Raw genomic sequence first — 17381 nt, forward strand, 5'->3', positions numbered from 1 at the left:
ACTATTACTGTGGTGTGGCTCTGGAAGATGGGGTATCAAGGACCCTCAAGGGTTGGGGCCCTCGAGTTATGTTCTTTGTAAAAAAGAAGAGGCATTAGTTAACCATCTACTCTTGAATTGTGAATTTTCTAATAAGTGTTTATATTGGTTTTTAAGCAGGCTCAATTGGAAAAATGGCCCTGTCATGAGATTTAACAAACCTCTTCTGTAGTTGGTCAATAGTGAAACAGAAGGATGTTTACAATAAAAGACTGCTAACCTTGGATCCTTATTTGGGAGATTTGGAGAGGAAGGAACCCTAGGATTTTCAAGGATAAAGAATAGAGTTGCACTCAAACCATCACAAAATTGAAGTTGTCATCATAGAAGTAGTAAATATTAGGAATGCAATTGGGAATAAGGATAAAACTTTCTCCCATTGGGACGACAAGATGAGGCTTAAATGGAAAGGCCTGACAATTGCCACCTATGCGGGTAATTGTCCAGCCCTTCCAATCAAATTAAGACAAGACTATAAATAGAAGCCACTAGAGGATTGATGCTTTAAGCTAAACTTTGATGGGGCTTCCAGAGCCTAACTTGGTAAGTAGGTATTAGGTGTTGTCTACATAATCATAAAGAGGAACTAGTAGTTGAACTAGCTAAACCTTCGGGTGTATCATCAAACAATGTCGCAGAATATCCCACCCGATTGGAAGGTTTGAGAGTGTGCAAGAAATTGAAGGTTCAGAGGTTGGAGATTGGAAGGGATTCAGCTATAGTAATTAATGTTGTATGAAAAGACGAAACCTACAACTAGAAACTCAAAGGTCTTATAAAGCAAAGTTTAGAAATAATTAAATTATTTAAACATGTCACTATCAATCATATTTCTCAAGAGAGTAATTCTCAAACTGATAGTTTAGCTAACCTAGGAGCTAATGAGGAATTAAAGGAATTCAGAGTTCCTAATTTGTCACAAGATAATACATAAGTTGGGCATAATATAGATGATAGTATATGTTTATTTTTTCAGGTTACAATTATTATAGATGGTTTAGGGACATAAGGATCTTTTAGCCTCTTTAAACCATGCGGTACAAAAATAGCTCGCATTATTATCAATCAAGACATCATAATGAACACATAGGTTTCAGGCAAAGTAAAGAATGATTTAGGCATGACTTTAATTTTCCCCATCTTGGGGATCCATGGTAATTGTACCATCTCATTATCTCCCAACACGGATTATGGGAACTTACATGGCAGTAGTTAAGATGGATAGCAGAGAGTTTCAGAGTGATCTTTCATCATACCACAGTGATTCGGTCATTATTAGATAGGATTTGCAGATTAGAGTGCATATTAAATAGAAACTTGTTGGTTTGTCCTTTATCCTTAACAACTTCCAAAGCATCTAATTCTAGTTGTGATGGATACCTAATCTGCATTAAACCGCCAAAAAGAGAAATGTCGATCTGAAGCGAGATAATGATTTCAATTCAGCAGTGATTAATGTACTTCCTTTTCTTACTCTCTAATTGATGGGTTTATCCTTGATGAGGTTAATTGATTTTCTGGGGTCTTGTAGGTTGAATTAATGACTAAGTGTAATTTTAAGAATAACTGACGTGTCTAGACAAGATAGATCAGAGACATTAGTCTCTCTTGGGAGTGTGCTTCATTTATTTGACAGGTTATGTTTTTGATAACTCAATAAAACTATGATAAGATTTGCTTATTATGTATCCACTGACCTGTGCCATGTCAGAAGTGGTAGATTTAATGTTTTCAGGATTAACTCCATGTCATTATATCAGTCGTACTACTAAAGATGGCTCTTGGATTTTGTAGAGTTTTTTCTTTATAGATTTAGGACGGCTAAACCCTTTAGATATGAATTATTCTTTAATCTTGGACATGTAAAGGAGCGTTTTGATATCTCCTAATGCACCCGTGGGTCCAAGGCGGGTTGCAAAGCTTTCGTATTTTCATAACTCATTTATGACTAGACATGTATTAAGGTATATGACATCCTTGTCCCACTAGTCCAGAGCGGTTCATTTCTTTTTATGGTCTCGAGCAGGTCAGAGGTTTTCTTCACTTTGTTCTTTCCTATCGGTGCTTGCACAGAATGAAGAATGTAAAAATTATTTTATAATCAATAAAACTTATTATGGCTAAAGCCTTTTATTGAGCAAAAAATAATAATAGATATGACAATTATTATATGCAAACCATCAAAATAAACTTAAAGCACCTAAACTTTTTATGGCTTAAACTTTGAATAATAATAAATGTGACAATTATTATATGCAAACTATCAAAATAACAATAAATGTCATTTTCTTCTTTGCCTCATTTAAGCTTGGTTTCCAAAATTTTGTCAAATTTTACTTTTACTCGGAGATAAGAGAAAGCAGATAATAAAAAGAACACTATTCTAAACAAGCAATAATTACTGCCCAAACTTAGGTTGTAATAAAGTATTTCAAAAATGAATAGAGAAATCACAACCTTGGGATCAGTTTTCATAGCATATGGTATGCCTGTCACCACTACTGCTCTACCAGACCGATCAGCAAAATCTAGACCCTCACTGACCTGAATGAGAGAATGAAAAAATGGTGAATTGTTAACAATATGTACAATCAAGGAAATAAGCCCCTCCATTTGAAATTGAATTAGAAAAACAGAAAAAAAAAACTTTATATACAAGTAACTTAGTTAAATTTCTTTGGAAAAACATGATCATCAAGAAACCTTGTACGTTTTGTAGTCATATTTAGATTCAAATTTACTCTATTTTCATTGTTTTTTTCAAATGCACAATAAGACTCTTATTTAAAGACTAGCCATAAGTTAATACTCCAATAAATGGTTCAAATTTGAGAATTTTACAATTCTATACATGACAGAGATCACTTTGCAATGTACATATTTCTTACTGAAGTGTCAACAGAAAAAGTGAATTTAATCTCTATATTAGTCGTTTAATACCTTGCTCTCATAGAACTTTAGCCATATCAAATTGTTCCACGTAAATACAAAAAAAAAGTTCAAGGAAAGTAACTCGAAATGTAATTGTAGTTTGAGGCAAAACTATGTTAAAATACATTATATCCAAATCCTCAGAAAACAATTGCTACTATACCAAGAAAAAAAGAAGAAACTGCAAAAATATAGAGGTAAAAAAGAATACACCTTCCCACGACAAACAGCAAAGAAGACAGCTCCAGAAGAACTATCGTCATTTAGTTTCGCCATGAAGTCCTAAAAAACATTGTTCAAGATGATTTAATGAGCATGACTAAAGCTGCAGAATATCATTGAAGAAATAGGACATGTGAACAAAAAATATATAAAAGGAAATGAAACCAAGATCAAATTCCCCATAAACATCAAAGAATTTATATACAAATAGTATACTTCATTGGCATAGTTGAAAAGAGCAGATTGCTTAGGTTCTATAACAGGCTGCTTGTGCTTGCAAATCCTTTCCCAGATTGTGCTCACGTTTGTTGATGTTCCCTAATTCAAATACATATCATGATTTAACACAAACACAGATATTAAAAGAGGCTGTTATCTTTCTACTAAAAGGCACTCATGAATAACTCACCATAGTTTTCCAGCATTCAATGCATTGATTCAAAATGTAGTAAGATGGAAAGAAAACAAGAAGCCCGTCAGGGACAATGCGAGCAAAATTCACTGCAACAAAGGATTAAAAAATCAATATATTTCAGCCTAAAAATATGTCACACAGTTTAAGCTTCCCTAAGGAAACTTGTCTGCTCTCATGACTAGATAATATTAGCACTAAAGTTATTAAGCAAATACACTTCAACTGAGAAAATTACCTATTGTGTTATCGAGTTCTTGCCTATACTCCAATGAATCACATGTGCAATAAGATGAATTTAATGGGCAAGCACTCAAGTTATTAAGCAAATACACTTCAACTGAGAAAATTACCTATTGTGTTACCAAGTTCTTGCTTATACTCCAATGAATCACGTGTGCGATAAGATGAATTTAATAAGCGACCAGATGGCCCGGAAGAAACTACTCCAACCCATATTTGATTAGGTTCTATCACATGTGGATTCTCCAAGCGAACATCAAAAGGCCTAATTAACAAAAGCTAACCCATCACATGAAATAGAGCATTTATCCATTCTAGGCTTCTAATCTGCATTCATTGTGTTTGACAAAATTTGATAACTCTAAAATAAAAGGGAAAATGTTCTAAAGGGTGTGTTGACATACAAATTCAACTCCACAGCAAATGACTCAAGAGGAGCTAAAGTTCCAGATGTCAAAATAATTGAGCGCACACCTATTCGAGAAAATTCTTCCATGGCAATTCCTGGGTTAAAGCACCACCAACTCAATGTACGTGACGTTTGTCCTGTACAAATATTGACAATACAAAATTTCAATTCAAATAAATGTCTCATGCTATTTGACATTTTCCATTTCTATCATCGTAACACAAATGGAATACGGAATGTATCTAGACATCAAGACCATAACCACTAACCAAATGAACCTCCAAGTGAGGCATGCCAACACACATTAGAGAAACTATAGCTGAAGGAATGATTTTATCATTTTAGTAAACATTTTACTATGCTAAACAAAAGAGACTGTCACTGTGGAAAATATCTTCTAAACATTTTTTTGCTACAAATAGATTCAAATAGAGCATTAGCAATTGCAAGGAATGTAATTAGAAACAATATGCAGGTCCTTTCTCTTACAATCTAATAACCAATATCGAGAGGAATATCAAGTGACAATAAGTGATATTTCCTTCAGTAATATTTGCATGCACATCATATATTGAGCACAAAAGCGTACCACAAAAGAACAGCCATATAGAAAAGCATATTTCTTATAAGGAAACAAATATTGTTAATATAATAAACCAAGTCTGGCTCTCAATGAAGCATTTACGTTCTTAAACTCATGCATGGCCTAAACATGGGTATCGCCTGCAACGTATGGTGCCTGGGAGGAACATAATAATTAAAGTTACTAGATCAATAAGAAACGAGTGTCATATATGTTGAATAAAGTTGGCAAGCCATGTGACACATGTACAAGAAAAATAGTATGAAGGATGCCTGACTAATCACAACCAACCAGCAAAATGGAGTGTGAAGCCCTACATGGCAGGTGTACTTTTCTTGCATGAAAAATATTGTTAAACGCAAGCTCGTGGCACTTTTCACTGATGGCTAGGCTACACAAATATGTTGCAGGAAACTTTTCCCTCATTTCTCTAAGAAAATGTACTTGTACATTTTAGAAATGTGTTTCCCTAGCAAGCGACTGAATATTAACAATCACTCCCCAACTTAGGAAATTCTTCACTGCAATGTTTCTGATTGGTTCAAACTCTTGTCCCATCTGAAAGCACATTCTACCCCAAAAAAAGACAAAAATTATAATCACTTGTTACAAACTCTATCACGAAGGTTACCTCCTATATGGCTCTAAAATTATCCTGATCTAATATGCTGATAAAGGTTCATATCAAACATTGTAACAAAAAGCTAAGCAATGTGATTCATTTTGACATAAACTGAATCTAACAAAGAGAATGTAGATGACAATAAACCACAGACTGCAGAATTGGCTAGAACCCAAACTGTTGACCAAGACATTTTTTTACTTTTTTGAAACTGAATTTTAGCTGTATATGACCAAGGGGCTATGATTTGACTCACATACTTTGCTGCTTTTAAAATAAACCCTTTAGATATCAAAATAATATTTTTATTATTTATTTCTTAATGGTCAAAATTGTAACTTGTGTAAATATTAGATAGTTTCTAATTTATGATTGTTTCTTCATAGAAATATCATCTTCAAAAAATATAATCACTTGTTAGGAATTCTATCACAAAGGTTACCTCCTATATGGCTCTAAAATTATCCTGCTCTAATATGCTGATAAAGGTTCATATCAAACATTGTAGCAAAAAAGCTAAGCAATGTGATTCATTTCGACATAAACTGAGTATAACAATAGAGAATGTAGATGACAATAAACCATAGGCTGCAGACTTGGCTAGAACCCAAACTGTTAACCATGACATTTTTTTACTTCTTTGAAATTGAATTTTAGCTGCATATGACCAAGGGACTACAATTTGACTCGCATACTTTGCTGCTTTTAAAATAAACCTTTAGATATCAGAATAATATTTTTATTATTTATTTCTTAAACGGTCAAAATTGTAGCTTCTGTAAATATTAGATAGTTTCTAATTTATGATTGTTTCTTTATAGAAATATCATCTTTGTACATCCTATAAATGATCGTTTGATCATTCATTAGTTCATTCTATCATTTACCAAAACATGGTATCAGAGCCAAAATGCAAAATTTTGTCTTTCTAAGAAATTTCAAACGAGATTATTTTAGGTTTTGAAAAAAAACATGTTTTTTTGGGTACATCCTGTAAAATTGAGAACAGGGTTAATTCATGGGAATTCTAATTCCCTAACCCGCCAGTTTTAACCTGCTCATCGATGGCCATTTTTCTGTAATAACCCCTAATACCTGGTCTGTCTTAATTTGTTATAAAATTTTGATTTTAGGATTTGAATCATACTGAGGGATGGTAATTTGTAGTGTTTCATGCTAGGAGAATGTCAGTTCTCACTAATTATCACATTTCATCATAGTTAAGAAACAACACATACTCGAGTTTTAATTCTTTAATCTTCCCCAAATCACAAACACTAAGATGGATGATAGAATTACAGCAGCTTGAGTACATAAACAGTCTACTTGAGGCTCCCTCGTGAAGAAAGTTTGTTTTGGGAATCTTTGCCTCAACGTGACCGAATTACTCCTTCCTTTGTGAAAATTCCCTATCTGCTTGGTTTTGTTAATGAGTGATTTTTATATCGCAAATGTATGTCAGATGTAATGCTTTTGAATAAGCATCCAAGTACATGATACATTTAGTGATTAATATGTTTAAGCCTCAATCCCTTACTTCTCTCCAAAACTCAGCCCTAGAGAGAGTGTGGAATTACTTGTCACTGGATGCTTGACACCAATTTTAGATTCGCTCCACCTCTCCCTACACAAAACCATCAACTCTCGGGCTGTAGCAAGGATTGAAGTCTAGGCTCGTATTTTAATACTAATGAATTACGAATATAAATATAGACATGACCAAATTGATATATATTTCTGAATATATATATATATATATATATATATATACATTTGTCACTATCATATATATACTTCCAATGTAATGGAGGAGATGTTATAAGATTGTTCACTCATTTATCTTTACTCATTTGACTATTAATTATATTATAATTGTCTTTTAATAATCAAGAAACATATTGAAATTCATTCCTCTAAATTCATTAACCATTTCAAAGTACTTACATGGGCTTGCTTCTTATACAAAAATGTGGCAAATCTTTGTCTCCCTATAATTTCGGCTCACCCCTTGTAATGTCCCCTTTCTAGCATTCATAGCATGATGTTGTCGTTAGCCTATTTCCCCACAGTCCCATAGGCTAACTAGGACATTAAAGGGGCTTAGAGGCCATTTGGCCTAGACAGTTTCAGTTGCAGGTCTTTCTGAGGGGTTCTGAGGCAACTTTGGGCATACTTACTATTTATAGTAAGTCATCTTGGACATGGCCGGACATTCAGTCACAGTGGTATGTCGATGGTAATTGTTTAAAATCGACAAGAAGATTTATTTATCATTGATAAGATTTGTTATGCATTGATAAAGCCATTTTATAAAATTAAATTTAAATATTTAACTTTATTAATGCATAGACTATAGTTTGTGGAAAATATTTAAATTAAAAGAGTTCCCTTTATTTTTATAACACATTGGAGACATAAGGTACATAAAGGGAGTTCTGTTTTATCCCACATTGAGAAAACGAAGGATTGAGCTCTTGTGAGAACACTATAAAAGAAATGGAAGAGCTTTTTTTTTGTATGCTTGGATGAAGATTAATGTTATGGTGCTAGATATTTGATTATCGGGCTTGGAGGACGGAATCCCTCTTTGCTAGCATTCTCTTCGCTGTTGGAAGACACAGTCAGGAGGATCAGGGGTGTTTTCACTTCAGGAAACACACTGGGTTTCATTTGGGGCGTTTGCATAAAAAAATTTACAAGGGTTTGAGGTGCAGATCTGAAGTTAGTTTTTGCTACAGTCGGCATGAACAGTATTTTGCTACAGTACGGCGTGAACAGTGTTGGTATCAAGTTTACTTGTTTTTCCGGCTGATTAGAAGTTTGGAGGGCTGGCCGACTACATCTACAAAATACTACGGCCACTAATTCCAAGTTTCTTCTGTCAAATTTTGATATTTTGCATAATAATTGTTGAATACAAGTCTGAATAGTTGTTGCAGCCTTTAAGGCAGCTGTAAGTGCACATCTACATTTAAAAATCACCCTTTATTAGCAGATTGAAAGAGTTTCCAGATTTTTCATATACTATTGAATGTGTACCAAGTGTTTGTGAAAATGTTATAATGTGTATTATGCATTTTAATGTCACTTCATAGTTGTTCGTAAATCTACTCATTGGAAAGCAATTTATTAAGGAAATCAGCTTTATGAGTTTGCATACAAAGTGTTTGACAATATTCCTTAAGTTAAATTTTTGCAAGTCAAAGTTCAAATCAGGGGAGGATATTACAGTGGTATCAGAGCCTAAGTCCTGCCATCCTGTGGAGGTCTTATAGGAAATTTGGAACTGGCGGATAGAGGGGAAAGTGTTTGATGAAATGTCAAAACACTAAAATCAGAGCATTTATGTTTGAGCATGCGACAGGGGCCTTATAATAGACAAAGTAGGAGTTCAGACCTGCAAAGCAAACAGTCTAGTTCATCCGTACAGGGGGGTATAGAATCCAGTCATACAGACACAGCGAAGGTATTCTTTGATCAAGACAGCAATATGGGTGACCGAGATGACAGGAATACAAGATTAGGTGAAGGCGGGAATGCCGGTCCAGAGCCTGGAGAGGAAAGATTCTTACAGTTATTAGAGACCTTGGTACAGGGTCAGCGAGTAGCAGAACAAAGGGTACAGGAACAGAATCAGAGATTGGATCTTATGATGCAGATGATGGCTCGTCAAATGGGGTTGAATGCTAACATGGGTGGAGGAAATAATCAGAATGGTAACAATCAGAATGGAAATGATCAAGATGGGACACATAATGGAGATGAACAAGTTGGGAACAATTTCGGTCATGCACCCCAGCGAGCTAGAACAGTGAGTTCAAGGCCCATGATTCCTACATTTCCTCCTAGAGCTCCAGAGCAGCTTGTACCAGAGCCCCAGATTACTGATATACAGGACCAATTGAGGAGAGATTGGGAAGCCGGAGGGCCAGATTTTACTGCTGCAATTACCTTTAGGGAGTATATGGATGTGCGGATGAAACATATGCCACGTGGACATGACAGGAACCAGAGCTATGAGCTACGGAAGAAAGTAGGGAGACTTGAGTTACCATATTATGATGGCTCAGGAAAGTCTATAGCAAGAGCTTGGGTTCAAAAGCTTGACACATACTTTCAATTGAACCCTATGCCCGAGGAAGAAGCTATTAAGTACACAGCAATTCATCTGGATGGGTTAGCACACGAGTGGTGGCATCATGGTATGGTCACTATGGGACATGCACACATTACCTCATATGTGGAGTTTACAGAGAGGCTGATTGAACGTTTTGATAGGAAGGATCCAGAACTCCATTTCAAGGAGTTAGCTCAGCTTAAACAGTGGGGCTCATTGGAAACATACATTTCAAAGTTTCAGAAACTTGCAGTGTTAGTAACAGATGTATCTGAACGGAGGATACTAGTTCTATTTATGGATGGGTTAGCTAATCCGTTGAGAGGGTGGATTAAAGCTCTCAACCCTCCCACTTTGCAGGAAGCCATTAAGAAAGCTCGTGACATGGATTCCTCTTCATCTTCAAAAAATAAATTCCAGGCAAAGAGTTTCCCTTCAAGGAAAGATAAGGACAAGAAACCTTTTCATAAAGAGGTTCAGCCAGCTAAGGAGGAAAGTAAGAGGTTGGACAATGAGACACTTAATGATCTCAGGAAGAAGAAGCTTTGTTTTCATTGCAGGGAGCCTTGGGATTTGTCACATAAGTGTCCATTGAAAGCAAAAGCTAAGCAGATGGAGTACTTTTCAGCCGAAGAGTCAGTAGATGGAGATTCAGAGCAGTCATTTGAATCAAATGGAGATGATGATAGTTCTTCACAGGAGGAAGCACGCGGTGATAGCACGATAGCTCAGTTGTCAAGTATACAGGAGGCCATCACTTTCAGAGTTAGGGGAACCTTGAATGGACAGAGAGTTGTGGCACTCATTGATACAAGGGCGACACATAACTTCATTGATGAGAAGTTTGTGACACGCAGAGGGCTACATACAGAGGAGCATAGGGGATTTAAGGTGATGGTTGCCAATGGCTTCAAAATTGAATGTACCAAGAAAATCTCCAACTTGCAGCTTCGTTTGGGAGATTATGACATGACGGGAGATTTCTTTGTGGTCAGCATTGGTGATCAAGATATGGTGCTTGGGATGAACTGGATGAAGTCTCTGGTACAGTTCACATTTAACCTTGAGAAAATGGAAATGAGGTTTGAGGCAAATGGTAAGAAGATAGTGCTCAGAGGTTTGTCAGATGGGAGACTTCGAGTGGTGTCACTCAAGCGGATGCAGAGTTTCTTTAGACATGATCAGGTGCAGTGGGCAGCAGAGTTTAGAGTAATGCCTGAGATGACAAAGCAGCATAAACTAGAGTATCCACCTGATGTACAAAAAATAATAACCAAACATACTGAGGTGTTTGGTGAGATACCTCCAGAGAGACCCCCGGATAGGGGAATCGAGCATGTTATTGAATTAGAGGAAGGGGCTAAGCCAGTTATCATCACACCTTACCGCCATCCGAAGAGATATAAGGATGAAATAGAAAAAGCAATTAAGGAGTTGATTGACATGGGGCACATACGGCCAAGCAAAAGTCCTTTCGCTTCTTCAGTAGTATTGGTGAAGAAGAAGGATGGTACAATGAGGATGTGCATTGATTATAGGGAGCTAAACAAGAAGACAATCAAGAACCGATACCCTATCCCGCGCATCGATGAGCTTATTGATGAATTGCATGGTGCATGCTACTTCTCCAAGATTGATTTGAGATCCGGCTACCATCAGATACGGGTTAGAGAGGTGGATGTGGAGAAGACAGCTTTTAGATGCCACTATGGACATTTTGAGTTCTTAGTCATGCCCTTTGGGTTGACAAATGCCCCTGCCACTTTGGGCATACTTACTATTTATAGTAAGTCATCTTGGACATGGCCAGACATTCAGTCACAGTGGTATGTCGATGGTAATTGTTTAAAATCGACAAGAAGATTTATTTATCATTGATAAGATTTGTTATGCATTGATAAAGCCATTTTATAAAGTTAAATTTAAATATTTAACTTTATTAATGCATAGACTATAGTTTGTGGGAAATATTTAAATTAAAAGAGTTCCCTTTATTTTTATAACACATTGGAGACATAAGGTACATAAAGGGAGTTCTGTTTTATCCCACATTGAGAAAACGAAGGATTGAGCTCTTGTGAGAACACTATAAAAGAAATGGAAGAGCTTTTTTTTTGTATGCTTGGATGAAGATTAATGTTATGTTGCTGGATATTTGATTATCGAGCTTGGAGGACGGAATCCCTCTTTGCTAGCATTCTCTTCGCTGTTGGAAGACACAATCAGGAGGATCAAGGGTGTTTTCACTTCAGGAAACACAATGGGTTTCATTTGGGGCGTTTGCATAAAGAAATTTACAAGGGTTTGAGGTGCAGATCTGAAGTTAGTTTTTGCTACAGTCAGCATGAACAGTATTTTGCTACAGTGCGGCGTGAACAGTGTTGGTATCAAGTTTACTTGTTTTTCCGGCTGATTAGAAGTTTGGAGGGCTGGCCGACTACATCTAAAAAATACTACGGCCACTAATTCCAGGTTTCTTCTGTCAAATTTTGATATTTTGCATAATAATTGTTGAATACAAGTCTAAATAGTTGTTGCAGCCTTTAAGGCAGCTGTAAGTGCACATCTACATTTAAAAATCACCCTTTATTAGCAGATTGAAAGAGTTTCCAGATTTTTCATATACTATTGAATGTGTACCAAGTGTTTGTGAAAATGTTATGATGTGTATTATGCATTTTAATGTCACTTCATAGTTGTTCGTAAATCTACTCATTGGAAAGCAATTTATTGAGGAAATCAGCTTTATGAGTTTGCATACAAAGTGTTTGACAATATTCCTTAAGTTAAATTTCTGCAAGTCAAAGTTCAAATCAGGGGAGGATATTACACCCCTAAAATTTTGGCTCTTTCCTTTCTTTGTAGGCTTCCTTGGTTTGACTTGTCCACAATCCAAGCATATTTCCCCCTCCACTGTTATTTCTTTATTTATTATTATTCCATCATTAATTATTATCCTCGTGTCACATTTCAAAATTATACGTATTGACATCTCCTCTTTTTAAATGTTCACACATCAAAGAGGATATTGTCTTGCTTTATATTATTTGATGCCGATTTTCGTACTCTCAGTGGTAATCTCTATCCCGCACACTCTACATGATTTATTGTCAACCTATATTAATATGTTATATGGGACATGTGAGTAGTCATAACTCTAACCAAGGCGACCTTACATGAGAGTTGATTAGTATTACTAACAAAATGTTTATTTATTAAAACCATAGACTAAAATATAGGATCGTTGACTACTATGTAGGATTGTTGGTTTAATACATTATATGGGTAAGAATATTGATATGAAATTGATAATATTATTATATATTTCATTGATTATACATATATAAATATGGATAAGGATTATGTATTCATAATTGAGTAATAAATTTAAGTTGGTATACACAATAGTTAAGATAATATAAATCTTTTTTTATATACATGCATGTTGGTTCATTACAAGTTGTAAAACTAAATATTATAGATTGTCTTAATAATAATTATATCTTCTAGTAATAGATTATCTACAATGTGTGTTTGAGTTACTTTGTAGTATTGATGTATTATTATAATATTTCATCTTCAAAATCATTATCTAAGGGGTCATGACATTTTCCTTGAAAAATGTGTTAGATTGTATTTTCACTTTACATTTTTTTAGTTCTCTTTTGGTGTTTTTTTTGCTTTTGCTTCACAATTTCTGTATTTTGCTCCTATGATGTGTTTTATTCCACTCGTGTTTACAACTCAGCATGTACAACAACATTTTGGCACTCAAATTTCTGTATTTGCTTTTTGTCTAGGGTTTGAATTCAACAGGTCTCCTACAACACACATTTTTCTCTAACATTTGCATTTTGTCTATCTTCACTGCTCGCATTTCTTAGTTTTAAAGCACCGTTGTTGAAGTATCTCTATTTGTGGGTGATAGAGTTCAGTTTCCAGTGAATTTGTATTGTGTTGGGTCATAAGTTTTGGCAGCAATAGTCCTATGTTGCGCATCCCTCACTCCTATGACTTGTGGTTTTCTATTTGAAGCCAACCCTCTAAAGATTTGCCAATTTTTTCCATGTAGATAGGTTTTTTGATAAACCTTCTCATTTTTGGTCGAGTTCAAAGTTAATCTACATATTCTTTGTGGATTTTTTGCAAAAAAATCTAGGCCTCCATCAACATTTTATAGGTTTGCACCTTTGAAATTTTGCCAAATGTAATTCATATTTTTTGAAGTCTTATATTTAAATTTGTCTTTGTTTAAGCATCCAAATCTACGCCTTCGATTTTGCAATCTATTTGTCGCCTCTTGAAAATCTCATATTGTGTGCCTCAAAAAGCGTGTAGGTGGCATCTTTGACCAACATTATATTCGAAGGCAATCAATGATTCAACAGGAAAACTTACAATACATGGAAGCAACAGATGATGGTTATCTTTGAGTATCATCATCTTGATGAACCCCTTTTGGGTAAAGAGTCTTGTCCTACCAGAACTAGACAAGATCAAGATATGTTTGAAAAATGCAACTGGGGATTAGTGATACTTATCAAGCCTTTCAATGATTGATGACCAGCTACAATAAGTGTCATCCCACAAGACAACCGGAGAGATCTGCACTATTATTAAGGATCCCCATAAGAAATCAGATAAGAGCTACACGTTCTTCCTAAAGAAGCAACTATTTTCTATCATAATAGATGAGCATATTGTAAAGTTTCTGCAAATTCTAAGTGATCAAATCTAAGATAATACCTTTCTCTATGTTTGTTGAAGATGATTTTCATTAATCAAGCTTTTATTAAGAAATGTCTATAATATATTTATTATTCTGAATTTCTTTATCTCTGCATTAATTTGTAAGGGGCAGACTTTCTTAAAGGAGCAGACTTGTGCTTGTTTGTGCGTCCTCTAACTACAACCAAACCCCACATATATAAGGTAACCAAAGGGCATGTCCCTTTAAGGGACATGACCCTATCTAGGTCGGCCTTTACCTAACTTCCCATAATCGGCGCCAAAGGAAGATAATTAATGTCTATTATCAAACTAACTAAGATTAGTTTAGTTTTATACTTAAATATCATCACCCAAGGGAGACATCGATCATGCCTTAGACAAGGAGCAAGTATTAAAAGGCCTTTCACGCAAGAACAAATCTGAATGATCTGGTGCAATCAGATCAGTATAATATAGAAGTTACAAATTTAACACTCCCTCTTAACTTGATAATAATACTGAGAGATAACATATCTAGTATCATCATTTACAATGAATAAGCATAGAATGATACTCTATATCTATCTAAATCTTCTTAGCATGTGGTATATCATCGAACACATGATACTATGTCATATTACTATACCTATGATATGACATATAACTAATATTAGTGATAACAGTATTGAAAAGAATACAATATACAAAATAACATCCGAAGAATAATTAAATTCTTCATTTATCCAAGTTGTGACTCATAGGTATTGGCATTCCTATATCACAACATGATCTTGAGTTAAGATCTACCAGAACACAGGATAAACTCTGGAGAATAATAAAATTCTTCCTCTATCCAAATTGTGACTCATAGGCATAACACTGTCTACATCACAATGTGATCTTGAACTCATCTAGATCTGACAGTAGATCTCTACTATTTAGCACATTATTTAAGAGATCGTCATCTCTCATAATGTCTTTTATACAAGTGTTCATTATCTCAGAGATCGTCACCTCTTAGATAATGAATTCAAATGGTGGAGCCCATAACAGTCAATAGCATGACAATAATAATTATTTTATTAATAATTTAAAGAATACAAATGTATTACGATTCAACCATATCAAGTCTTTTCCTGAAGTGATCTATCTTCACTCGAGAGAGAGGTTTCGCAAGAATATCTGTTGTCTGATCTGCAGTGAAAATATATTCTAATTTTATAGTATTCCTATCTACCATATCTCTGACATAGTGGTAAGGAATTTTGATATGCTTGGACTTGTCATGAAAAATTGGATTCACAGAAAGCTTGATTGAACTCTAATTATCACACTGAATAATCATAGGATTCATGGCTTGATCAAATAATCCCACTAGTAACTTTCTAAGCCAAACTAAGGTCATCGTTGCTGCAATGTATTTTGCTTTTGTGGAACTCTGTGCCATTGATGACTGCTTTATGCATATTCATTGTTGATCTTAAATTGAAACAGCATCCTAAAGTACTTTTTCTATCATTAACACTTCCACCCCAATCTGAGTCTGTGAATCCATATAAATCCAAGTCAACTTTCTCATATTTAAGCCCAAGGTTAACAATGCCTTGTAAGCATCTCATGATGTGTTTGACTACAACTAGGTGAATCTCCTTTGGCTCACACATAAACTGACTTAAGGCATTAACAGCATAGCAAATATCATGTCTTGTATTTACCAAGTATACAAGGGAACAATCATCTATATATAGAGAGTAGAATCTATGGAAGGTGATTCTGATGTTGCTTCCTTAAGTTTATGTAGATTAGTCTCCATTAGAGAAGACATAGACTTGCAGTTCCACATTTCAAATCTCTTAAAGATATCTAATGTATACTTTCCCTGATTAAGTATGATGCTGTCAGAATTCTGCCATACTTCCAATTGTAGGAAGTAATGAAGGAGTCCTAAATCTTTCATTTCAAATTCTTTGATTAGATCTTTCTTGCATTGATATATAAGATGATCATCACCTGTTATTAGTAAATCATCAACATATAGTATCAGTATTATCATATCATCTTTATCCTTTTTATAATAGAGATTTGGATCAGCTTCGTTCTTTGAGAATCCTAAACTGGTGAGATACTTATCAATTCTTTCATACCAGACCCTTGGAGCCTGTTTAAGCCCATAGAGAGCTTTCTTGAGCCTGCAAACAAAAATTTTAGGGTTATAAAATTCAAATCTTTCAAGTTCTCCAAATATACCTCTTCTATAATCTTTTCATTCAGAAATATTGTTTTTACATCCATCTGATGTACTTTCCATCCCTTCGATGCTGCAATAGCTAGGACTACTCTTACGGAGGTGTATCTAGCAACAGGAGCAAAGGTTTCTTCATAATCAATCCCTTCTTTCTGAGAGAATCCCCTGGCTACGAATCTGGCTTTATATTTTTCAATGCTACTGTCAGTAGCATGCTTGATTTTCAATATCCACTCGAAAGAAACAACAAATTTTCCTTCAGGTCTTGGAACAATTTCCCAAACATCATTCTTCATAATGGATTGGTATGAAAATCCTATATGCTTTAGATGTTTCACTATACCTTACAAAAATACCTTTCCTCTCGAGGGTTTTAACTTAGTTATCTTTTCTTTTGGAACATGTATATATTCTAGGCACCCAAAAATCCTAAGATGACTTATATCAGGTTTAACCTTAGTAAAGACTTCTTCAAGTAAAGACTTCTTCAGGAGTTTTTTATCTCTAAGGTAGGAGTGAGGACTTTTGTTTTGAATATAGATAGAAGTACAAGAGGCTTATGCCCAAAGATAATATTCTAGATTTTGACCAAATATCATAGCTCTTGAAGCTTCTATAATTCTCCTATTCTTCCTTTCTACTACTCTGTTTTGTTGTGGGTTATAAGGAACGGTATACTCCCTCTTAATTCCTATTTCTTTACAAAACTTTTTAAACAAATCTAAGGTATATTCCCCTCCATTATCAGTCCTAAGAGTTCTAATTTTATGTCCTAATAAGTTTTTAGTTAAGGTTTTAAATTATTTAAGTCTCTTAAGGATTTCTTCTGATTCCTTACATTTTAAGAA

At 34.8% G+C, this 17381-nt stretch overlaps 1 protein-coding gene across 2 annotated transcripts in view; it reads right to left on the reverse strand.

Moving 5' to 3' along the window:
- LOC149569312 (RAD3-like DNA-binding helicase protein) overlaps positions 1–17381 on the reverse strand; it is a 266529-nt gene that overhangs the window by 182436 nt on the left and 66712 nt on the right. For both annotated transcript variants that reach the window (XM_089822038.1, XM_089822037.1), the window contains exons 10-15: positions 4252–4393; positions 3958–4112; positions 3602–3693; positions 3409–3510; positions 3184–3252; positions 2497–2583 (exon numbers count right to left, since the gene is read on the reverse strand). In XM_089822038.1, coding sequence (XP_089678164.1) covers positions 2497–2583; positions 3184–3252; positions 3409–3510; positions 3602–3693; positions 3958–4112; positions 4252–4393 — 647 coding nt within the window. The remainder of the gene's footprint in view (positions 1–2496; positions 2584–3183; positions 3253–3408; positions 3511–3601; positions 3694–3957; positions 4113–4251; positions 4394–17381) is intronic.

The sequence above is a fragment of the Cupressus sempervirens genome, chromosome 3 (genome assembly GCF_028749045.1).
Source record: "Cupressus sempervirens isolate cs-2001-9-10 chromosome 3, ASM2874904v1, whole genome shotgun sequence".
Lineage (NCBI taxonomy): Eukaryota > Viridiplantae > Streptophyta > Pinopsida > Cupressales > Cupressaceae > Cupressus > Cupressus sempervirens.